This window comes from Protomyctophum bolini (genome assembly GCF_963924005.1).
Source record: "Protomyctophum bolini genome assembly, chromosome: 10".
Lineage (NCBI taxonomy): Eukaryota > Metazoa > Chordata > Actinopteri > Myctophiformes > Myctophidae > Protomyctophum > Protomyctophum bolini.
The window spans coordinates 27,934,099-27,960,772 of NC_137871.1; the positions used below are offsets into that span (position 1 = coordinate 27,934,099).

The 26,674-nt window shown below is 41.3% G+C and overlaps 1 protein-coding gene across 1 annotated transcript; it reads left to right on the top strand.

The window, feature by feature from the left end:
- The first annotated feature begins 985 nt into the window (after nucleotides 1–985).
- On the top strand, nucleotides 986–17,904 carry smyd5 (SMYD family member 5). Its single transcript, XM_080773939.1, has 13 exons — nucleotides 986–1,091; nucleotides 2,072–2,180; nucleotides 3,462–3,601; nucleotides 5,135–5,256; nucleotides 7,263–7,332; nucleotides 8,654–8,758; nucleotides 8,945–9,007; nucleotides 9,357–9,427; nucleotides 9,977–10,083; nucleotides 11,936–11,992; nucleotides 14,177–14,271; nucleotides 16,709–16,779; nucleotides 17,408–17,904. Exons 1-13 carry the CDS (start codon nucleotides 999–1,001, stop codon nucleotides 17,547–17,549), a joined length of 1,245 nt encoding a protein of 414 aa, XP_080630065.1. The 5' UTR covers nucleotides 986–998; the 3' UTR covers nucleotides 17,550–17,904.
- The last annotated feature ends 8,770 nt before the right edge of the window (nucleotides 17,905–26,674 follow it).

The following is a 26,674-nucleotide window of genomic DNA, read 5'->3' on the forward strand; positions in this document are numbered from 1 at the left end:
AGTTAGGTTGTGAACTGCTTTTGGCCAGTCTGCACCAATGCAAGTAGTCGGAATTCTACTACTGTACTGTATCAACTTTGATATATCCTTCTTAACTAGCCTACTAACTAAAGGGACAACAACAATACTCCACTCTCTGATAACCTGTACGAGCTATTATATATTCCTAAACGAATATCTTATTTTGCACAGTATTTTGCACATTATCTTAATATAACACTGGATATTATTGTACTGATGATCAAGCATGTAGTGTTCTTTTATTCCTTTTATAAAATGCTGTTCAATATCACAATATGTATAGTTGTATACTAATGTTTGCTACTCAAAATCGTTTAATTATGTCATCAAAATAATATAATAAATCCTTGCTTTTGACTCCTTTTCTTGTCTCTCTCTTGTCTCTCACCCTAACTTAAATTACATATGTAATGGCTAATAGGTTTTTAATGTGTTGCACCGCCAAATAGTTGACAAAAAAGAACATTACAAGCTACTATATTTTGTGGATCCCTTGGTGGAAATATTATTTACATACAGTTTTTAGGCTTTTACACTTTTGAAGAAGTACTTTTACTTTGCTACTATGATGCCAATATCAAAGCAAATTGTGCTTTTACTCAAGGGGATTGATTTATTTGCAGAGGGAGCTTTCACCCAGGTGGGCCTGTAGGCTACTGGTTATATAATATGCCTAAACTTGATTGATTGATTGATTGATATTTTTATTCACAGTTTGTAGAGTTCAAGAGATTAAACTGCTACTAGTCTGCGAGGATATAGGCCTATCCATCCATGCTGCAATGAAGGAAAAGCACTAATAATAAGGAGAAGGGTCTGGCTGTTCTCTGTTGGGAGAAGCCCTTTTGCGTGCATCAGTGGAAACTGGAAAGGATTTGCTCTCCGCTAGAGGTCGCTCTCGCTCTTGTGTGCGTGTGGCGTGTATACGTCAGAATGCATGCAGTCATAGTGGAAAGGGTAAAGGTCGTGAATGGAACATGGCTGCTCCCCAGGATGACATGTTTTCCTTCTGTGTGGATCCCGGCAAAGTTAGAAGCTGTGCCGAAGTGAGGTTCATTGACAAAATCAAGGTAATGTGCATGTGCACTTTTGCTGTCCTTCCTTCCCTTTAAACCGTGGCGTTGTGAAACCCTTGTTGGACATCGTGAGGTTGATTTGTTATGTTTGGGAAGAGGAGAGGAGACAGTCTCGGCGGCGCCACGCTGCAAAGTGCAGTGCATACAGCAGTACAAAAGCAGCATGTGTTCACTAATACGCTCAACCATTTCCAAAACGATAATATACAACAGCTTTTGACTGTTGAACACTTGTAAAAGTGCATACATAGATATAGCTCTGTTGTGATAGTATATCACATCAGCTTGGAATACCATGTATTGTGTATCCATCAGGAGAGTGAGCAGACAAAATATAGGCCTATGCCACTTTAAGGCCATCAGGAGAGAGTTACCTCTCCAGATGGCCTGAAAGTGGCAACCCACCTGAAAATGTAATAGTATGTTTTATTTTAATAAAGTCACTGAATAGTGAATATACACTATTGTTAAACGTTTTAACAAACTATATTGCTTGCTACCCTACCTCTTACTCAGATTACTATCATTTTGGGTCTATTCTCTTCTCTATTCTGGTATAAATAAAACTGCCTAGGCTAACTGGCCCTACAAGAAGATAGACAATGTTGTCACATAGTTACAACACATGGTTTTAATGAAATAGACTGGTTCGAGCAGCAATGCAGCACACGCATCTATAATTCGGACCACCTACGTTGCATGATTTATTTATTATTATTTTTTGCATGTTTTGATTAATTGAAAATGGAGAACCCTTATGTAAACAAGTCTGTTTTTTCAGTTTTTTCCTCTTAGCAGATTTCTTTATTGACCTGTACTTTCCTTGAACTGTTCAAACTATTTTCATTCAATTCAATCTGCCTTTTATGCCTGCATATAATACGGAGATCTCTGTATCAGCGGTCTGCCGACCGTTTTCCAGGGTCAAGTTAGTGTTTTATTTATGAATGAGTGCTTTTACTCTGTATTTCTAGGGTAAAGGTCTGTTTGCTAAAAAGGCCATCAAAAAGGGAGACACCATTTTCACAGAGCGCCCACTGGTCTCTGCCCAGTTCCTGTGGAATGCATTGTACAAATATAAAGGTGAGATGAGCTTTTAATTTGAAGAAAGTGACACAGTTTATAGATTCTATTTTGTGTTTTTCATGTGTTTATGAGGTGACAGTACTTAATTAGACCCCTTGGTGTGGTTATGTGCAATGTAGCCCTAGAACGGCTCTTGTTGTTACATACAGTAAGTACAGTATTTCACATACAGAGCCATAGAACACCCAGGTTAATTTCTGTTCGGGTTCAAAATGGGCGGCCTAAATGTTTGTACTCACCCATTAAATAATTCCAAAGACGTGGTGTGAAAAATGGTCCTCTAGTTTTATATCCATGTGAAAGTTCTGGCACAAAACGCGTAGTGAATTATCTCCACTTCTTCAATAAAATAATATTTTCAATAATAATAATTCACTAAATACACGTTTTGTGCCAGAACTTTCACATGGATATAAAACTAGAACTAACATATTTCACTCCGTCTTTGGAATTATTTAATGGGTGAGTACAAACGGAGCATTTATCACATTTATGCCGCCCATTTTGAACCAGGATCTGATGCAAGCAATCTATGCCTGAGATACATGAAAATTTACGAAGTATAATTAAATTATCACAGGCATTCTAGGTCTATGTGCAATGATATCTTGCCTTTGTATTTAGGGTTTCTTCCTGGAGGCTGAAACCTTGACAGTCAAACCTGCCAATTAGAAATAAACAGTGATATCGTGACATCACAATATCATCCCCTCCCCTAATGTTTTTTGTGAGCATTGTTTTGACTATTGGTTTTGTTACTAAAAAGTAAAAAGCTGTTTCCAAAACATGTATAACATTACACGGAATATGTAACATAAGGCCAAATGGGCAGCCTGATTACAGCCTAATATGTACCAGTATGTGCCAAAAATAACAGATCTACAAGCTCACAACGTGCTGCAGCGTAAACGTATTCTCTACATTTGGGCACAAAATGTGGAATAGAATTATAGCATTCTATATTCTATGCTTTATTGTTGCTACACTGCCTGTCTTTGGGCATTGCATATACAGTAGGACTAAGAGACTCATTATTGCGCTAAATGATAGTTATCTAGGCCTGGAAATTGGGTTAAATATTTTGGAAAGGTTTTGGAAATTCATTGGTAAAAATGTGTGGGAACCTGTATAGTGCTTTAACCAGTTATCACAAAACCCTCTTCATTTGAACCAAAACACAAATCACTTACCCTACCTTATTTAACTGCTTGAGAAAATGTCTGCAGCTCTGTGTTTCTGTGTACAAACGGAAGCGTGCGTGTCGTGTGTGCTTTTCAGCCTGTGAATACTGTTTGCGGGCCTTGGAGACGGCAGAGGAGAATGCAAGGAGACTGAGTGGTAATCCATCTCTCATCTTACCCTACCCTGAACTGTGTCGAGTGAACCCCGAGCTGCAACACACCTGTCCTCAATGCCATGTGAGTGAATGAATAATACAATAGCAACAACAATAATCAAAAGAAAGTCAACCAAAATAATGTTTTACTCTTAGGTGGTCTTTACACGAGAATGGTGTTCATATAAAACGGCAAAATAAAGTATCGTTTGCTGATGTCCTTTTACACAAGAACAGTGTTTTCAGGAGGTGAAAACGCAACAAAGTGAAACCACCTTCCAGAGTGGAAATCTTTGAGAACGCTGTTTTATCCCTTCTCCATGTAAACAGGCAAAACGGTGAATCCGCAAAACTTATGACATCATGGCTCACGTTGGTTCACAGCGCATATGTTTATTACATTGATGCAGAATCATATATGATATAATGGAGTTCCTGAACAAGCCTCCCTCCTCGCCTACAAAGTGCTGCTCATCAGCGATGGTGAATGTAAAACCATGATGTAAATAAAATGCCTTGCGATAGGCGGCAGCAGCGTTTATGTAGCCTAATGTATTATAAAATATATATCCATCCCGTGGCGCGCTCTGCCTGTATGCTCTGTGCTGCCTGTTGCGTGAAGGGGGAGCTGGCTCTTCTTCTTGTACGTAACGTGGGCGACTGGTCTTATTTGGCAGCCCGTTACCACCACCTAGCGACATTATAGCGTTTTCATAAAGTGTGCGTTCTCGTGTAAAGGGTCAATAAAAAATGAGAACGCAACGGGACTTTGACGTTTTATCTGGAGATGGTCGCCGTGTAAAAGAGGCCTCAGTCTAGTTTTAGTCGACTAAATGTCATAAGATTTTAGTTTACTAAATGTACAGTTGATTTAGTCGACTAAAATTGATGCCGTCACAATGGCTGATTTTACACTTTTACGCTGAAAATAGCCGATCTACAAGCTCACAACGGGTCGTGCTGCAGATCTAGAAGCTCTACAGATCTACAAGCTCACAACGCATCGCACCAAGTGTAAAATGACTTGTGTCTTTTACATACAGTATACTGGATCTCTTCTCGCCTATTCCCTGCTCATTATGCTAGGGCAGGGGTCGGCAACCCAAGATGTTGAAATGTACGCATTATAATGCGGCATGCCAAGCTTTATTATTTCCCGGGATGCAACGAAACTAGTATTGAAGATGCGATCCACTTTTAAAAAACCCAGCTGGGTGGTCAGCTGCAAATTTACCATGCTTTCCCTGGAAATGTCTTTCAACGTTACTTTTGTTGTTGTTTGATAGCTTCTCACTGCAGATTAAACATACAGGCAGTCAATCTGCATTGGCTGTGAAGGCAAAAGCCCCTGTCCACGAACTGTTAAATCCTCTGTTTTCGTCTGCTATCTTCCTTTTTCTCCCTGTAGAAGCCATAGTAGTAGAGCCACTAGGGGAGTGCTCTAGAGCTGCCTGTTGCAGACCCCTGTGCTAGGGCTGATGCTAGACCTCACTCAAGTGCATTCTGAATTCCGGACTTTTACTTGTAACGGAGTAGTTCTACATTGCAGTATTGATATGGTTTTGTAACTCTAAACAATTACAGTTTTTTTTTCCACCACTGCTTCCCGTCGTAGGTGATGTACTGTAGCAGTGAGTGCAGACAAGCTGCACTGGACCAGTACCACAGGGTTCTGTGTTTGGGCCCCTCCCAGAGCGACCCGGACCACCCCGTCAACAAACTGCAGGACGCCTGGAGGTGAGGGGCCGCTTCACTTATTATGGCAGTGACTTTCAACCATTTTCATTTCAAGGACCCCCAGTTTTACATGCATTAGTCTACGGACCCCCATTTCTATCTCTGGGACCCCAATTTATATTGTAAAATCAATAACGGGTCCATTTGGTTCCATTTGTACACTCTCAGAGTTACAGACCCATAAGGGTCCATTTGGTTCCTACTATCATTTAGCTGGGGACCCCCTGGAACTCCCTCAAGGAGTCTGGCCGCAGACCCCCATCTGAAAACATGTTATATTATGTATGTTTCCGGGACCCCTCAAAAGCAAATATTTGATTTAAAAAGTTCACTGTGAAAGAATATATATATTAAAAGATTTGTGCACGTTTTCACACATTTTCAAAAATAGCAGTTCTACAAGCTCGTAGTGCGGCACTCGGTGCCACACTACGAGCTTGTAGATCTGCTAGTTTTCAACATCTAAAGTTTAAAATAATGGTTAAAGTGATTCAAAGCTATAAGGTGCACACGGATACATTCCAGGTTTTAATGGATTAAGGCAGCCATGACTGATTTTGATTTCAGTCATTTGGATTCCAATAGATTCCAGCATGTCCTCTGTGGAAGCATGTTACACATCCACAAGCTCTCAATGCGTCGCCTGTAGATTGGCTATTTTCAATTATTATTTTTGAACACAGTATTTTCATATTGTGGGATTGCTGCTTATATTTAAAGGGCAAGAACACTTGGGTAGAGGACGGGTTGTGTAGTTGGTTACCTTGCTATGACATAACTCCAAAGGTGGACAAGAAATCTAAAATAATTGCTCCTTTTGAATAGAAATTGATACTTAAAAATATGCTCCTCATTGTGTGGTGAAACAGCTCTCAAAGTTACTCTTTTAGCCCATAAACACAAACCAAGCTGATTCATATAATATAGAAAATCACAAAATAAAAAAGTCAACTTCCTGTTGATCTTACTATTTCGCAGATCCAGTCTCTTTCCAGTTTCTTCCTCATAAAAAATAAACGGGAAGTTCATCTTTGTTTAACTAATTGTTTGCATTCGTAGTAACTTTGAGATGAATGAGGATCAATGAGGAGCATATTTTGAATGATCAATTTCTAATCAATGAAGCAATTATTTTGTCCACATTTGGAGTTACATCATGGCATGGTAACTACTGTACATACACCACCCAAACCTCTACCTCTATCAACATTCGCATGACCGAGAGGTCAATTTGAGATTTTGAAGTTCATTATCTTTGCCCCTTCCATGACCATCATCTCAGAATTTGTTTACATCTGAAACCATTTCTAAATATGAATTTAAGCACATGCTACTTCTGTCACATTTTACTTCAGTCATGTGAGTGTTAAGTAAAAAAACCAAACATTTTTTTATACTTGTTCCAGCACTGGTGATTGCTTTCTTTGTAAGAGCTCATTCAGTCATGTGGATGGCCTTGCTCAGTGGATATGTATTCTCTCTGTTCAGGAGTATGCATTAATAAGGCCTTGCTCAGTGGATATGTATTCTCTCTGTTCAGGAGTATGCATTAATAAGGCCTTGCTCAGTGGATATGTATTCTCTCTGTTCAGGAGTATGCATTAATAAGGCCTTGCTCAGTGGATATGTATTCTCTCTGTTCAGGAGTATGCATTAATAAGGCCTTGCTCAGTGGATATGTATTCTCTCTGTTCAGGAGTATGCATTAATAAGGCCTTGCTCAGTGGATATGTATTCTCTCTGTTCAGGAGTATGCATTAAGGCCTTGCTAAGTGGATATGTATTCTCTCTGTTCAGGAGTATGCATTAAGGCCTTGCTCAGTGGATATGTATTCTCTCTGTTCAGGAGTATGCATTAAGGCCTTGCTCAGTGGATATGTATTCTCTCTGTTCAGGAGTATGCATTAAGGCCTTGCTCAGTGGATATGTATTCTCTCTGTTCAGGAGTGTGCATTATCCTCCAGAATATAGATATAGATAGATAGATATGTATTCTCTCTGTTCAGGAGTATGCATTATCCTCCAGAGACGTCCAGCATCATGCTCATGGCCAGAATGGTCGCTGTTGTCAAACAGGTAACGCTCCTATTACCTTTTTTGTTCATTTTATTTTCCTCGTTTCGTTGCTGTCTGGGAAGAAACCTCTTCTATCCACGTTTTAACTTTTTTGTGTGTTTTCATAAATTGATGCCCTACTTGATCATACTACAGCGTCACACAAAAGCATCAAATGTTTAGAGATTTTCTACTTTTTATGCTTTTGAATTTGAATCCTTAAACCTAGAACACTAAACACGGGTGATTTTCACACGGACAATTATATATGTTTAATTTTCATAATGTTGTTGAGGTCTGAGCTGGGTGGGTCTTTCAGTAGAAAAACAGCCATAGCCTCATCACCAAATGATGAGGTCAGGGGCCTGGGCTAATTTAGCCCAATGAGTGTTTTTCATGCAAAACTAATCCTTGGAATGGATTCAGAATCATGAATAACCCCTAGTTTGACACATTACATGCTTCTTAAAGCATAATTAGATTTTTTTTATATATATATATATTTTCTATCCCACGATTTTATAACTCATTTTTCACCCCTGTGTCAATCATCTAATGTGATCCTGGGCTCTACACACCCTCCACCAACCTAGTCCCCATATATGGGGGACAAGGGGAGAGCAACGGACTTGAACTCATGCTTCCTTCATGAGTGTCCAAGTTGCTCCTTTACACCTGACAGGGGGGAGTTTCCCTGGTTGGACGTAGCGCGTGGAAGGAACATGTTATTCCAACCAGTTCCTTTCCCCTCCATCAGGCGCCCCGGCTGGCCAGGGGGAGGCAGTTTTTTTTGTTTTTAATGGTACTCCGACTTTCAACCCCTGAATTTACCATGATCCACAATTTATATAATACTCTATTTTTAATAATGTTATTTGGATGATAACATGTTACTTGAATGATTACGTTTGCAATTTCTTTTGGGTCAGGCCCTTATTTAGCTTAGATTGACTGGCCTATTACCCCCACCACTCTTTTCCCCCGGGAGTTGAACCAGTTCGGTTCGTTTTTCCCGCCTAATATTGAACCAGTTCAGAGTGTTTCCACTGAAAATGAATTAGTTCCAGAACACTAAAAGCTGGTTCGGAACTGGAACCAAAAAATGGCCACCGGTTCGGTGAAAGCGCCATGGTTCCAAGAATCTAGAACGGAACCAGTTTCTAGAACCTTATTTTGGTGGAAAAGGGGCCACAGTGCACTTTGACATGACTTTTATGTTAATCGTTAATCTTTTGATTGAATCCTTTAAACCTTTTGATACAACTGTGTTCTAAAGGACACACATTAATAATTCACACACTATACTTGTTATTAATATTCATATTGTTTCATTCCATCCCAGGCCCAAGGCAAAGGACCTTGGCAGAAGTTATTTTCTCACTTCTGCAGCCGTGCTGCCAACGAGGAGGAGGAGATGGCTCATAAACTCCTGGGAGAACAGTTCAGAGTAAGGACTTTGTGTGTGTGTGTGTGTGTGTGTGTGTGTGAGAGAGAGAGAGAGAGAGAGAGAGAGTGTCACAGTCCATTTGAAAATGCAAATCGATTTTTGAATCTAGATTTGGTTTGAATTTTTAATGGAATCGTGACCCCCTAATATAGAATGTATGACTTACAACACGCTGTGCGTCCGCAGGGGCAGTTGGCCTTGCTGCAGAGCCTATTCACAACAGCACTTTATGACGACCATCTCAGTCGGGTAAGTGTACTCCCAGTGTTCCCGGTATACTGTGTTGGCACCAGGTAGATTTAGGAAAATCTTGAAATTGTGAGAACTATTTTAGAAGGCATTTATAGAATCGGCCTCAGGTCTTAACCCATTAAGGGGCGATTCAGTGTGCAATGCAGTGTGTCTGGATTTATTGGAGACAATGTCGCAGAGTTAATGGTCAGTGTCCATGCGTGCCAGCCTCTAGCGATATAGCAGCATAGGTTTTTCAGAAAACTCTTGGGATTTAGAAGACAATATTGCAGAATCGTCCTCGGGTCTTAATGCTTAAAGCTATTGATTGGCGAGTTATCCAGCATGTGGCTGTGCTTTATTGCAGTGGTTTACTCCTGATGGGTTCCGCTCCCTGTTCTCTCTTGTCGGGACCAATGGGCAAGGCATCGGCACCAGGTAATTGTCTTCGGTTCCTTGGCTTTCATGATTCATCTCACCTTTTTGACCTGAACACTTTATGATGCTGTACGTGATGTTATTGTAATCATTGACCGTTAACACGAAGTTGTTGACAATGCTAAATACATTATTTGGTTATAGTGTAGAAAGGGACACCCGCATTTATTATTAAGAAGCAACGCTTCGGTCTTGCGACCTTCCTCAGGTTATATACTTACTACACAAGTATAAATTAATACTAATAATAATAATACTTTTTTTGTGGAACATGTTTCATGACATGAAATCCAACTCAAAGTGCTTTACACAGCAATTTCAAACAGAGCAAGAATAAAGCCCAAAGCAACAATGCGAAAAAAGAACCAAAAACCAAACACATTACTAAACTAATATCAAAAGAATAGGCAGTGAATCAGGCAAAAACAGTGAAGATGTATGAATAACGGAGGTATTGAAGAACAAAATAGCAAAAAAAAAAGTATAAAAATTGTACTCTTGACTGACTTGTCTATTTCTTTTCTTCCTCCTTTTCCCCCCAATATCAAGCTCCCTAAGTCGGTGGGTTCATGCTTGTGATTCACTTGAGCTTCCTGGCCAGCAGAGGGAGACATTGGATTCCTTTATTGACCAGCTGTACAAGGACATAGAGAAAGGTCAACATTAATCTTCAGCTGTGTTTGTGGATGACCTGTCATACAGTCATTACAGTGGCAGAATGCTTGATTGGCCAGTCACTGAATTCAGCTGTGTTCTTTTTTGAATAATGACCGCTGAACTCAATAACGGGCTGCTGTCTAATCAAAGGCTCAGAGCATGTGGCTCATGACAATCTGCGCTCCTTTATTTTGTGCCGTATCCAACATGGCAGCTATACGTAAAGAAACACAATGTCACTTACAGCTAAACATTGCTCTGAAGAATGATTTTGAAAGCATTTGAGGTGAGAAATGGACAATACCGTAACTAAAAATGTTATTCTATTTTATCAACACTTACCGACTTCACGACTCATTGTAATGTGAGCTCATTGTAGGTCTGCTATTTTCACTATTGATATTATTTGGTTTTCAGTTTCTGAAACGCACACGGGGAGTAATATTTAAGCAGTAGTATCTATACTTTGATAACAAGGATTTCGCATTTATTGCGACCACTAGGTCGCAGTTACTACATATACGTGCAGGAAGCAAGTCCCGCAGGAAGCATAATGCTATTCATGTAATGCTGCTGCTGCACACACACACCACATGGGGGCACTAATGCTCTTCATGTAATGTTGCTGCTGCGCTCTACACACACACACTCTGGCAGAGTGTGATCACTCGCTCCAGACAAACAGTGGACTGCATTAAAACAGGTTCCGTACATAGGACGCCTGGGGACGTCATAGGGATTCGAACCGAGCTGAGCCTTAGACGTCTGTGGACGTCCTAGTGCATCCTCAATGATACGGGGCGAGTTAAGAATATTCAGAATTTTTCCAATTTCTTTTTGTCTCGTTCGCCTTTCGGCCTCCGTATACTATGCTCTGGGCTCATATTAGCTTACCGTTGATTTACATGTTAGCGCGGCGGAAAGAATGACTCCTAATCCAGGGCGCTCTCCGTGGTTATGAACGGATCGATATACTGGCGCTTCATTTCTGCTCCTCATCCGTCTCCCGCATAATATGAACGCTTTTTGGATCATATATCGTATAAATTAAAATGATTGCAATGTAAGCTAGCAATGTAAAGTCAACTTCTTTTAGTAGATTGTTTCATGGCTTTCAGAGTAAAAGCGCTGAGACAACCCTGGCCACCCAGAGCTCCTATTTTGAAGCACTTCCGGCACTGATAGTGTTAAAGGAGGAAATGTCACAGCACGATTTTGCTTAGTCCTTCTAAAGCTCTGTATATAAAATATAGCTAACTCATCGAATCTCTTAGTTACATCAATATTGTTCTTAGAAAATAGTTGGTTTGTGCCCAAGGTAACTGCCGGGGACATTCCCATCCATTTCCCATGATCGCGGTGGTTTGACTCATATGGATATAAAGAATCAACTAACTGAGAGAAAACGTTAATGCCGTCCAAATATTCCACATTTCTGAGACGGTTCATTTACAGTTGTGACGACACAAAGACAACTCCCTGACTATCGCTGAGACAGTTTATTAGTGTGGTTGCCCTAACAGGGCAACTAGACTTTAGTACTTGGAACACTTTATTATTCTTTCTAGAGTAACCTTTTGTTGGAAACGCTACTCCTACCACACGGCACGCCATATGTCACATCGCCCAGCTTCATCGGTGTGCTTGTATTTTGCTAAGAGAAATGTAGAGTACTGAATTCATTTCACCCATTCTTGACATTATTCCGGTAGACTGTCTCAGCCCTAGCGATTGCCTTTATCGCCTTTAAGGCGTATTACTGGTGATAGTCTTGTGTGATTAGTGTCCCTGTTGGAAATTCATTCATTCATGAAGGTCATTTTGCCGCTTTGTTCATTTCTTTCTCTGTAGCAACGGGAGACTTCCTGAACTGTGAGGGCTCTGGACTGTTCCTCCTTCAAAGCTCCTGTGAGTTCCCATCCATCCTAGGGTGGCCATTTTTGTCAAAATATTTTATTTTTTGCCGCGGACATGCAAAATGAGTGCACAATATTATTACCAGGAACACATGAAGAGATGGCCCTGAATGGCCATAACAGGTCTGTAACTCAAAGTGTTCAAATGGAACCAAACGGGTCCATGTTGGATGCATTTGGACACTGAGTTAAGGGGATCCTTGCAAATAAAATATTTGAGAACCACTAGTACTAGTTGGACTCCTAATGTGCCATACATCATGTCATGGAGAAAACTTGGAGACTTGACATTCAATAATTGGGTCTCATGATCAAAATAAGAACATTATAATGGTGTGTAAAAAAAAAAAAGGTCTGGAAATTATGTGTAAAAAAGATTAAATCAAACATTTGCGACGGACAAGACCAAGTCTTTGCCACGGTTGTATGGACACATTGAAGACCCCTGCAGGACCCTTAAATCAATGTGTACGTTCGTTGTCCACGCATGCACCCATTCATGCACGTTCATGCAAGTGTACATGTATACGCACCATGCATACACGACCAATTGACAAACGTCAATTGGCTTTGAAATGATAATCTGTATAGGATTGTTTTTTATTGAATTCTTTATTAGTCAGAATGAAATAGTAAACAGCACGTTGGTACAGTAAGGCTAAGAGGATAACACAAAAAGTCCTGGAGACTTTACCATTGACTCCCCTTGTGGTCTCCTGGTCGATGTTTTTAGGCCAATTCTTAAAGATACCAGTGTTACACATCCTTCAAGAATGAAGAACCTACAGTAAATGGCATGCTATCTTAATGGCAGCTTTTCATGTGTCTGATGCTGAAAATTGTCGTCTGTGTTCAGCAACTTTACCTGCGCAAAGAAAATAATAATTATAATAATCGAGCAAGTAGACGCGATTGAAAATGAGTGAAGTGCTCCTTCATAATTTACAATTGCAATTTAGGCTTTTAGCAGAAGCTCTTAATCCAGAGCAATTTACAGTAAACTATAAACACAAGATAATGCATCAAATGCGTAGAGACTGTAGTGCTTCTCTAATCTAGGACCACAAGTAAACCCAGAGCCTAGCATCACTCCAAACAATTATCTGTACATTGAATCTCTATAAATACCAGGTAAACAATAAACCCAGCACAGATCTAAAAAGGTATGCGTGTGTGTGCGCGCAGTACACGGGGGGTGTGTGTGTGTGTGTGTGTGTGTGTGTGTGTGTGTGTGTGTGTACTGTACTATACACAGGCACATAAACACAATTTACACATCATGGCCAGAGAGGGCGAGGTATGAAGTGTGTGTGTGTGTGGGTGTGTGTGCCGCAGTACAATGTGCGTTTGTGTGCGCGTGCGCAGTACACTGGACACTGTGCGCAGGACACTTGTGTGTGTGCGCATGACACTTGTGTGTGCGTCTGTGCGTGCGCACAGGACACTTGTGTGTGCGTCTGTGCGTGCGCGCAGGACACTTGTGTGTGCGTCTGTGCGTGCGCACAGGACACTTGTGTGTGCCTGTGTGGAAAATGGCCACAGAAAATGTACCTGGGTAACAAATTGAGAGCGAGTTGTACACGTAAATGGTGGCATCTTTATTATGAGCATTCCAGTGAGGACCAATTATATACTGTATGAAGACGGGGTTGAAAATGGGTGAAATGCTCCTTCTAAGTCAGTGGTTCTCAAAGTAGGGAGTAGGGAGTCACCAGCAGGGACCCCCAGGAGTCACCAGCAGGGACCCCCAGGAGTCACCAGCAATATAGCATCACAATCATTTTAACCACTAACCTTTTATACTTTGGCCATTCAAAAATAGCAGAAAAAAAAATCAAATACTTAAAAAAACGGTAACACGTGGGAGTCTGTCCACTGATTTTAAACGCATGCCTAAAATGGCCAATCTACAAGTTCACATCGATTATGCCTGTGAGTGTAACACAAAGGCACAACCAAACATAACATAACATGACTTGACTTTTAGTTCTACTGGATCTCTTCTCCACTAGTACCTCCCTACCATTTTAGTCCAGTTTTAATATATTTAGTCTTAGTTTTAGTCATCATAGCTTAGTTTTCATTTAGTTTTCCTCGACAAACATTTTCCGTCCGCAACATCCGAACGACTATTCTAATTGTTTTGTGTGCCTTTTGTCTCTGGTCCTTGTGTCAGGTAACCACAGCTGCATACCCAACGCCGAGGCAGCCTTCCCAGATAACAACTTCTTGCTTCACCTCAGTGCCCTTACCGACATCAAGCCAGGAGAGGTTAGTAGACATCAGTCATCAACCCAGGCTTTTGTGCATCTAGCAGATTTGCTAGGGCCTGTCGGGAATGATTGTGACGTTGGATGTGGAACTAGCCATATAATGACGCTGTCAGGCAGAAACCTCCATATTTTATTTTTAACTTAATTTTATTATTATTATTGTTTTGTAAATCAATGCCTTACGACCTACGTGGGCATACTACAGTGTCAAATATCAGAAGTAAGCAGATTTTGGACATGGTTTCCACACCAAAAAGATTTTTGAATGTAACAAGCGTTCTCATGAGAACATGGGCAATGAGGCAGGAGGATCTGCAGTGTTGGGAGAGTAGAGTTGGTAGTAGTAGTAGAATAAAGGCAGATAAACATGACTTGGGCAAAATACTTGGCTTTTGAAGATTATGTCATAGCAGGGTGTTTTTGAGTGTCGCTATAAACAGCTAGTGTTTAATGTTTGTGTTGTCTGAACACAAACATTAAATTCCATTGACAATGAATGGAGAATTTACGTCATGTTGTCCCCACACGTCATATTTGCCATCGACAATGAAATTAGGTCAAATGTCTGCCAAATATGATGTAAATTTGTGGCAACAGGCATTCTGATTGGCCAGTATGAGATTATCCATGATGTACGATAAGAGCGCCCCTCACTTCACTCAGGTGTGATTTTATTTATGTTTCATACAAGAAACAAGCCAGGATGGATAATGGAAAGAAACCGTACAACTGTAATCAATGTGAAAAAAGCTGGAAAAAAGGGTAAATTGAAACAGCTGGCTGCCACCTCGTCATGTAGCAGCCAAGTCTATGGACTCCCCATGACGTACAAAAGCAAAAAAGGTGCCCCACAGCCCTCACTTCACACAAGTGTTTTTTTTCTCCTCATGATTGCCCATGTCAACTAGATTTTTTTAATTATTTAGAAATTTCACTAGAGGATAGTCCCTTGAGTTGCATCAACAATACAGTAATAATACAGTTGGACGTGGAGTGAGGACCTCCCTACACATTCTTCTGGCTAAGCTCTCTTTTCGTCACAACTGTGCGGTACAGCAAATGCAATATCACCCCTGCTGCTCCGATTCTCCGGCTGATTGCTCCGTCCTCCCCTCGCTCGTGAACAAGACCCCGATATACTTAAACTCCTTCACCTGAGGCAAAGTCGCATTCCCTACCTGGTCTGCACAATCCTCCAGAAAACCTATAGTAGCTGTGTACAGTGTTCAAATTCCCCACCACTGATTAGAAATCGTTGTTGTCAGGCAGAAACCTTATTTATATAATGAAAAAGAATGCAAATATTTGAATATATATATTTTGTTAATTTTTTTTTACTCAAATCTTTGCTTCTGGGGGTCGCTGGAACAAAATATTTCGAGTTTATATAATCTTGGGGGTCCTTGACATGAAGAATATTGAGCAAGCTACACCACACTGACACATTAAGTTGTTTTTAGAAGGCATTTGTAGAATCGGCCTCAGGTCTTAACCGGTCAATTGGATAACAAGTATGTTGAGATGTGGGGTTGTTGCTCCGCTATGGCAAACCCAGCCTCATGTAGTGTTAATTTGGGATGCACACGCAGATCAAACCCAGCCTCAGGTAGTGTTCATTTGGGATGCACACGCAGATCAAACCCAGCCTCATGTAGTGTTAATTTGGGATGCACACGCAGATCAAACCCAGCCTCAGGTAGTGTTCATTTGGGATGCACACGCAGATAAAACCCAGCCTCATGTAGTGTTCATTTGGGATGCACACGCAGATCAAACCCAGCCTCAGGTAGTGTTCATTTGGGATGCACACGCAGATCCGACACACCAAAGGTCCAACATGCGTAAATCACCCGTCGCTGTCGGTCTGACATGCATTGCGCTGTGCTTGTGGTTAGGTTAGGGTTTTCGGCAAGGTGTCGGTCTAATGACAATCGGACCAATAGTATATCGGAACTAAAGCCTGTACCCGTTCATTTCGTTGACTAAAACTATGACAACTATGCCGACTTTTTTCACTGAGGAATACTAAAGAAAAACTAAGCTACGATCACAAAAACTAAGACTAAATATACTGACAATTTCTTCAACAAATACAAACTAGACTAGTGGAAAAGAGATTCAGTAAAACTAAAAGACAAGTCATTTCATATTTGGTTGCATGCTGGAAATAGCCCATCTGCAAGTTGTAGATCAGCATGTAACCAAGTGTAAAATCAGCCATTATGACGACATGAAGGCTCGCCTAAATACATTTTAGTCGACTAAATCAACTGTAGATTTAGTCGACTAAAATCTTATATTTTGTCAACTAAAACTAGACTAACAATTATGACTAAATTAAGTTTTATTCAAAAGAGTATGACTGAACTAAAAAAAATAAAAATTTGCTGCCAAAATCAACGCCACTCACCTGCAGCTGGCCGTCTGTCCTCCAGGAGATCTGCATCAGCTACATGGACTGCTGCCAGCGCGACCGGAGCCGCCACAGCAGACACAAAACCCTGAGGTGATTAATATATTAATAATATATAGAACAAATTATGTAAAGAAATAATTAATCATTAATCATGGTATATTTTCTTGAAAATAAGCAAGTTTACATTGTGAAAAAGTAGCTATTCTGTGTGGAGTGTGCATGTTCTCCCCATGTCCCCTAGGGTAGGTAGTAGGTACCCTAAACAAACAAACAAAAACATGCAGTAATCCTGGTCTCTAAAGCGCCTCCCCCTGGTCAGCCGGGGCATGAGGTCAGTCGTTGTTAACTTATAAAGTATAACTTTTCGAGCTGATTTTCTCTTTTTCTGAATCCAGCACGGTAGCACCTATAAGTGATGTGCACATTTTATTCGTTTTTGTATAGACCTTGGTACCATAGGAGATGACATAGGAGATGTTCAAATGGACCCTCCCGGGTCTATTTGGTTTCATTTTACACGCTCAAGAGTGAAATATCTATAAGGGTCCATTTGGTTACCATCACTCCATCATTTAGCTGGGGACCACCTGGAACCCCCTCAAGGCCCACTAATGGGCCCCGGACCACCGGTTGAAAACCACTGTTCTATGGAATCCAAATGACTGAAATCCGTGGCGGCGACTGAGAACTTGAATCCATGTCCGTGTCTCTTCCCCAGGGAGAACTACCTGTTTGTGTGCTCGTGTCCAAAATGCATGTCACAGTGCGACGAGCTGGACGTCACGTCGGAGGAGGAAGAGGAGGAAGAGGAGGGTGAAGCCGAGGGGGACGACGTGGAGGATGAGATGACTGACGTGTGACACCTCACCCCCGCCCATGCTCGCCTCCTCCACAACGTTCAGACATATCACCGAAACCATTCACATTAAGTTGTGCGAAAAGATACAAAAATGTTTACAAGAAATGTTAAAGACTTAAACCCCTATATGGTTGACCGGAGTCCCTCAGGACTACTAGTCTATGTTCTGTTGTTGTTGAAAATAGCTGATGGACAAGCTTCGTGAGATAGCTGATGGACAAGCTTTGTGACAGCTATTTTCTGCTAAATCTTTCCCCACAATATGGATGATGGGGTTTAAGTGGTTACCTCTCTTTTTTTTCTTTCTGATATGATGTCAACAGGTCCAATCATAAAATAAATTTCACAGAAGCATCGTTTTTGTTTTGTTAATTCATTTCAAATATACATGAACCATGGCGTCCATATCCTGGGCATGTCATAGTAGGCAAACATTAGGCAAACCACATGCTTCCTTTTCACCTGACAGGTTGGACCCCGGCCGGATGTAGCACGTGGAAGGGACACGTTATTCCGACCAGTTCCTTTCCCCTCCATCAGGCAGTTTAGAGACCTGAGGATTACTGCAAATCTACAAGCTTAAAGGTAGAGTAAGTGATTTCACTCAAAAAACCTTAGGTTTCGTTTTTGGCTGTGGGACCTAAGCCTTCGTCCAAACAGGATAGAGAGTCAAAAACGAGCCCAGAGGTTAACTGGGGACAGGGAGGAACTCCTTATATCGTCAGCACACTCTATAGTAGAGAGGATTATCACAACAAAACAAAAAAATAAGTGATATTTGAATTAAGTGAAATCACTTACTCTACCTTTAACATTTCACATGTTTGATTGAATGAATAGTTCATTAGACAGAAATTTAAAACGGCAACAGTGAACAGTCAATACACTTGGACTAAACGGGATAGCACCAACAAAAGTCCTTGCGGTCATTTAGGATTTTAGGCCCTATGCAATCAATTCATAAACGTGTTTGTACATGATTTGCATTTTGCATGGTACATCATTATCGCACCAACGTGTACCCTTCAACTTATTCTTTATGCCCCTAATGACTGGCTAGCCACAGATTTTGTAGCACTTGTAGAAATGTTGCCTTAAATGTAAAATGTTAAAGCATTTTTTCATCAGGTAGCCTAAACTTCAAAACTATTATCTAAATTCTTATTTTGTTTACATATTTTACACACGCGCACACACATACTAGCAATTCTAACATTTATGACTTATGATAAATTATTGAAATCCAGTGTACTACCACCACCACCATATAAAAATAATGTCACTAATACAATTTAAATACAACTACAGTACATGCATGTCAATCAAAGACCATTGCACTGCATATACGACATACGACTATATATGACTCCTACGGCATAACAGTCCAGTGTTTTCCCTATTGTGTGAAAAATAATTCTGTTCTAATTGCCTGCGTGTGCTGAATGTGACCTTTTGTGTGATGAGCACTTGAGCAGGCAGGCAGGCCATCAAACCGCTGCCCGGATGTGTGAGGGAGAAAGCTCTTGATATTGAAAAATGTCTTATCTCTCAAAGCTATCTTGTTAGCTCGCAACATATTCGGACAACCCAAGATTTAGCGCAGCATAATTGGCTAGTACCGTCGCTCCCTGTCGCGTCCACTGACTTCAACATGCCACACAAACCAAAGAAAGCATTAGCCTCATCCAGCAAGGATGTGTTGAATGTCTACTGGAGGGAAATGTGACATTGAGATAGCGAGATAACGCTGGAATGGCCCAAAGGGGTTCAAAAGCCCCATTTGCGCTACATGACTCAGAGCCAAGTTGGGTGTCAAACAGGGAGGGCCTGGCTTTGACCTTCGCCAGAGAATTTCTTCTGTGGCTTTCACATGAAGCACAATGGCTTTATTTTTATTGTAATTGTCCAAGGCTCAGCATTTTAGCACCGGGAGAAATGTGGGAAATATGTCAACGAAGTCTCAATGTCTCGAAGAAAATAAACGGCGAAGAAAATAAACCAGGATTTACTTGACAGCCACGCATAGGAACAAAAAACACATACCGCCTCGGAGTGGTGGTTAGAAAGAACAGACATAAATAAACTGCCATAATAAGAATGGACCTATTATTATTATTTCATGTTAAAAGTATGCTTGTTCAGACTAGAGGCCACGCATTAATCGGAGAAATATGTCTTTGGTCTACTGAGATTTGTTTGTTTATCCCTAGTCTTTGTACTATTTTCTATTCTGATTATGGTGTTAAAAGGGTTCTCTGGAAATAGCAGATCAACAAGCTCCCAACGTGTCGTGTTGCGATGTGTTTTGAGCTTTGTAGATTGGCTATTCTCTGCGTCTGCTCAATGGTCCAGAAAATGTGATGTACGCGCCCCAGTTCTTCAGGTTCCGTTCCATTTGCTCAGAGCATTCAGCGAGATTTGCATCTGTGCCTCGAGCACTATTCCCCAATCACAGGCTCTGGGGAAAGCGTGGTGAGTTGTGACCCTAGGTTAGGTCAGGGTCAGGACCAGTGTTTGCGTCACAGACCCATACCCTACCCGTTCAAAGCATATCAAAAATAACGTGTGTGCGACCCGGCTACATTTAGTTTTTAAATATTTTTTTCAAAACATCAAATTTATCTTTTGGGTCTCGAGCTAGAACGTTTGAGAACCACTGGCCCTAGACGACATATAATAGAGGTTCCTTTTCTCCCCATTTGAGAGAAACCGCCCCTGGAATTCTATCCACTATAGGCCAGTGGCCCCCAGGGGTCATTGAGGGTGTTCCAGCCAGGGGGTCCCCAGCTAAATTAGTTAATGTAGCATCAAAACTACTTTCACCATATGTCATAGTATGGCTACCGGTATTCAAACATTTGGAGAATATATTTTTTTATATTTTCTCAGAAAATGTTCTCTTCTGGGAGTCCCTGGCACAACGTGTTTTGAGATGGGGGTCCACAGCTAAATATATACTAATATCAATTTGGGGGTTCTTGATATGAAAAACGTTGAGAAACGCTGCTCAAGGCCATCAGCTTTTTGTTAGAACCTACAGTATTATAATGTGATTGCAATTGACATAACGTTGCTGTCGAGCAGAAACCTCGTATCTCCATAATTATTCGAACCTTTTGTATTTTTTCCATTCGTAAATGAATGCCCTACTACTTGAACATACTACAAAAGTATCAAAAGCTGCATCCACAAGTTCAATGTGTCGGTTGTAGATCTGCTTTTTTATCCTGAAAAAAATAACCATTTTGGACGATAAGATGATAAAAGAGCATTGCATGGTTCAGACACGCACACACACACACACACACACACAGGCAGCGGAACAACTCATTTACTCATTAACATCATGTTAAAGTAAGAATCACAGATATGGCCGAGTTCTACTCTCATTTGTTTTATGTGCCTCTCGTCACGAGAGCCACATAAAACAAATGTTTATAGACGGCCACAGTGGAGAGAAATGTATAGATTATAACAAGTGAACACACTAATGAAATACTGACGAGAGAGCATTAAGTAGATGTACTGTATGGGCTTTGTTGGTCCAATGCATTCAGTGGAGCTCTATACGAGTGGTTCTTAAAGTGTGGTCCAGGCATACCCTCAGGGTGTGACCACATCTTACCTCGGTCTAGGAACATGTCATTTTTCCTGAATCAGTTCTTCATGGCACTGGCCACCTCTGGTAAAATCACCTATATTCTTTATTTCACTCATATGGATATGAAGAATCAACTGACTGTGAGAAAACACTATTGTTACGCTATACTGTTACCTTTTCTCTGTTTTTGTATACGTTTGAAATTTTGAAATGAGACATTCTTCCTAATGGTCACTTTTACTTCAGTTACTTTAAGTACATTTTGATGCCAATACGTACTGCCAGTACTGAATTCCAGGCTTTTATTGGATGGAGTATTTCTATATTGCAGTACTTGAAGTAAAACATTTGAGTACTTTTTCCAACACTCGTGATCTTTTAAAATTAGTTTGTTTCTGGCAGCTCCTAAATGATAATTAACTGCCGTGGATTTGATGTGACACATTGTGAGCTTGTAGATCTGCTATTTTCAAATGATTATTATACATTTGAAAACTTGAAATGGGACATTCTGCACAATGAGTATTTTTACTTTTGGTACTTTTAGTACACTTTTGTGCTTTCATTCAAGTACATTTTCAATTCTGTATTATTTCTATAATGCATTACCAATACATTTACTTAAAGGCGTAGTGAAACAGAAAATACGTTTTTCACACTTATAGACCATATCCGTGGTCATCAAATGGGCATACCTAACAATGGATGCCAAAAAAATGGGCAAATTCTCATTTCTGTGTCCATAAAAATATTTGTTTTATTACTTCCTGAAAACGAAAACGTGCTGCGTGATGACGTGTAGAGATACACATCGATAAAAGCCAATAAGAATGAAGCTCACCTGTTTAATTCCCCATATCTGCGCATCCGTCCAACACAGCTGCTACTGATTACAGAAATCCTCCGTTTTTATTCCCATTCAAGATACCATCCAGACAGTGTATTACTCGGTTTCAACTTAATCATCATGCTAAAATAATGTATCTAAAAACATTATAGGGTAGAAATAAGCCACATAACAGTACACTCGTACAGCTGGCCGACTATCTGACTTGTAAACAAACTTCAGCGGTGTTTCCAGCTGAAACCGTCTGAAACTTGCCCACCATTTCCGTTTCCCTACACCTTTAAGTAAAAAATGTGAGCACTTTTTCTACTGGTCCATGAGCTGATTTAGACTAGTTCCTGACCATTCCATCTGGTCAAGGAAATGACTTGAGCAGAGCTAACCCTAACTCAAATCCCAAATCACACAATCAACCCCTACAATAAGTGCTCTGTTCTGTTCCATGGCTAGAGCCGCTAGACAAATGTGTTCTTAAAATGTTACCGCACATACTGTTTATTTTCATGCAGTACATCCGCCAAAACTTTAGGTTGGCTGACGACTGTCCATCCATCACTCCAGACATGGAGCAGACCAGACCAACCAGGCAGCCATGGTCTCCGTTTACGGTAAGCACTTTGGACAGCGCTAATGTCGTATGGAGATTGTTTCCATATGGTGACCATTTTTGAATGAACACTAACTTTTGTTTGCAAACAATTCAATCAGCTTCCAATCCATAGTTTTATTTTAGCACCAGCTGCTATAAACAACATAGTAAGCCTTACCGAGCCATCGCGAGGCGACACATTGTGAGCTTGTAGATCTGCTATTAACATTTTTAAGTGGTGCAACCACTTCTACAACCAGCTCGCAATGTCCATGTACCTGTTTGTTTGTTTGTGTAGGTCAATGAGCACGAGTGGTGTGCGCATGCGTGTCAATGAGCACGAGTGGTGTGCGCATGCGTGTCAATGAGCACGAGTGGTGTGCGCATGCGTGCGCGTGCACCACTGGTGTGCGCAGTGTGCAACCACTTCTACAACCAGCTCGCAATGTCCATGTACCTGTTTGTTTGTTTGTTTGTGTAGGTCAATGAGCACGAGTGGTGTGCGCATGCGTGTCAATGAGCACGAGTGGTGTGCGCATGCGTGTCAATGAGCACGAGTGGTGTGCGCATGCACCCGCACCCGTGTGTGTAGTGCCGTGCATGTGCACGTGCACCACTGGTGTGCGCACGCACCCGCACCCGTGTGTGGATGTTGTTGCTACATAAATAGCGTCAATGCTAGCGAGCTAAAATATAGCCATCCTTGCTCTAGAAAGCACCATCTAGACCACCGGATTATCAGCAAAAACCTCCGAAAATCGCGCTAATGGACCAAACCATGGAGAGCTCCGTATATTAGGAGTTATTCAGCTTTTAGAGAGGGGAGTTGCACCACTTGGTTCACACAGGTGTGATTTTTGTACACATTTTGAACTTGCGAAATGGGACAAGTACTTTTACTTTTAGTAATTTGTACTTTTTCTTACAGTACATTTTTAATACTGGACTTCTACTTGCAGTATTTATACTTTTACTGAAGTAAACAATTTGGACTGGGGACACGCTTTACTGTGACTGTCCCTGAGCCTTGGGAGGAAAACCAGAAAAGAGGAAAATGTAATAAATTCACAAAACCTTGAGAATGTGGTGTAGTACAGGCAGCATGCTGTGAGCATATCTGAGGTCTGATTTTATGACCATGGTGTCTAAATAGACGACCTGCAAGCCCACAGGACATTGTGGATGTGACACGTCGTGATCTTGTAGATCTGCTATTTTCGGTGTGTGTGCGACCTGTGACTGTGACCTTGATCTCACGCTTGTGACAGAGACAACTTCGGTGAGACCGATTGATAGGGAATTCGCTTTGTACATACATGCTACGAAAATACAAAAATATAAAATGTTCACTACGTATAGATACAACAAGGTACAGAGAATACCATTCACATAATTGTAATTGTTATACGACCTTGGTGCATATTGAGTATACAGCATGCATATTGCATTCATTGTTAGTGCATGAATCAGTTAATTGTGGAGGTGCATTTCATTGTGTTTAGCTTTAGCAGGGTGAATCACTGGTGAGTGTCAGCAGTCACCCTGTGCACCTGATGCTTGTGAGAATTAAGCATTGCATTGCCCCTTTAAAGCTATACATTCAAACCTGGATAGTTTGAGCGGCGCGATTACATGCAAGGTCAATGCAAAGACAAGCAAACAGGGCGACGCGAACGGTCGCCTGGTATCGCAAGACCTACGCTGTAGAGTGCATTGCTGGAATTTGCCGTAAGTAGTGGGATTTTGGCTGAAGTCCCACTCAAGGAAATGCCATTGACGCTTTACAAATCTGTTTACATTCTCTGTGTATGAAACAGTACAGGTGTTGTGATGGTTGGAAAACATCGTATCCGGGGGAAATGCATCTAATGGATGTTGCGGCCAGACACTTCCGGCTATGCACTCTCTACCTTAGGTTGTGACCATGGCTTTTCTTGTCGCAGATGAGTAAGGCTGGGGACCGAGGCTAAACTGAAGCAACTTTCTCTTCCCCCCCCGACTCAACCCCTCGCGCCCTGACAGTGAATCAGCGTTGATGTTGTCCGGAGACCCGTAAATGTTTTGGCTGTTTTTATTTTATTTTATTTATTCATCCAGCTCCAAAAACTGACCGGGATTCGATCAGCAAAGGTGGAAAAACAACACATTTGCAAAGCCCTTTGCTCATAACTTATATAACAGGAATGATGTTAAATATATTGAACCCGGGCCGTCTTGGGTGTTTTCTAGCTCGGCACTGTTTCGAGGTAGAAAATGGAACGTCCATTTGGTTACACTCCCAAATTACCGCATACTTTTCTGTTGTAGCCTATGTGCTTGGAAACAAACTAGCCAGTAGCCCCTGTCTATTTATTTACTCCCGTCTCCTGAGCTTAAGGTGACGCATTGTGCATGATATAATATGCCTATATCGTTAGAAGCATTCTAGTTAAAGTTAAATTAACATGCTAAATAAGGTCCCTGGGTACATTTTCCATTCTATGGCTGCAAACTAAACAAGCCCAAGAAATTGATATTTGAGTCATTGCTATTCATCCAAACGCGGAGGACCATGCAGGGCTCTGTGCCCTGTGATGAAAATGTGTTCAGCAAAAAATGGCCTCCTGGTGGCGTTATGACAGACGAATGTGAACTTCGAGGCAATGGTTCCGCTCTGGCCACCAGAGAGAGAGAGAGAGAGAGAGAGAGGGGGAGAGAGGAAAAAAGACCTCACATTTTTTAATCATAAAAAGGACCGGTTTTGGACATTACAGCATGATTTGTTCACCTGATGGAGACAGTTATTCTTCCTCTCTACTAGCCTGGCTTGGCCAGCCTCATAGCGCGGGGATTCACTGAAGATTCCTGGCTTGGCCAGCCTCATAGCGGGGGAGGAATCTTCAGTGAATCGCCGCTAGAGGCTAGCCAAGCCAGGCTATACCTTCTCTACAGTCATTTGATAATGGTCGACGCACACATGGTGTTGAAGGCCTCCTGCTATACTGTACCTTACTCATGAAACTCTTGCCTTGTGCACTTCCTCCTCCTCAGAATCCTCTAAATCAGTGGTCCCCAGCTAAATGATGGAGAGTTGCTAACCAAATGGGCCCTTATAGAACACTTGAGAGTGTAAAATGAAACCATTTGGTTTCATTTTACGTTCTCAAGATAAATGTATTGTTAATTAATTTACAAGAGAATGTAGAATAATTGTTATTTTGATCAACGTTTGCCTGTTATTATGGTGAGGGGGAGGCGGGGGGTCCTAACTACAGGATGATGTGTTCCTTACTTCCTTCTGCCTCGCTGCTGCATGCGTGCATGCATTGGTCCCAGGTGGACATGATTCTTCACATGGAAGTAACGTGCTCTGCTTCCATCTTCCTTCTTTGGGGGGGAGATTATATTATAGTGAGTAGGTGAGCATCCTTTGTGAAAGCAGTGACACACTGAAGAGGCTAACACAGAGGTGTTCATCCATGGGGTGGGGGGGGAGGGGATTTTGGTAAGAGCACAGCATTGTGTCAGATTTTATTTACTAGTTAGATTATAGACAGAATCATCATGACATCACCACCACCACCAAGTATAATTAATAATAGTTCATTAGTTCATTCATAGTGTGCTTTTTGATCCATCCATCTTTAACCGCTTATCCATAGTCGGGTCGTGGGGGCAACAGCTCCACCAGAGAGCTCCATGAGTGATTTCCTCCTGGGGGATCCCGAGATGTTCCAAGGCCAGTGAGTCTATGTGTTTCCTCCAACTGCGCCTTAGTCTGCCCCGAGTCTCCTCCCAGTGGGACGTGCCTTGAGGACCTCCCTAGGGAGTAGGGAGACGCCCGAGAGGCATCCTAACCAGATGCCCAAATCACCTAAGCTGGCTCCTTTCCAGTGTACTTTTTGCCGCCCTTATATCGTGGAGACAAAAGTTAGGGTTGTCTTTGAGATGAAAATCGAGAGTATCCAAAAAAATACAAATACTCACGTAAACTACAGATTGTCAAAAAAAGAAAAGAAAAAACGTACAGCACTACTCACGTAAATGTTTACTGTCCATAGCCTATGACACTGGCTGGCTGACGATAGCGCAAGCAACTCTATTTAATTA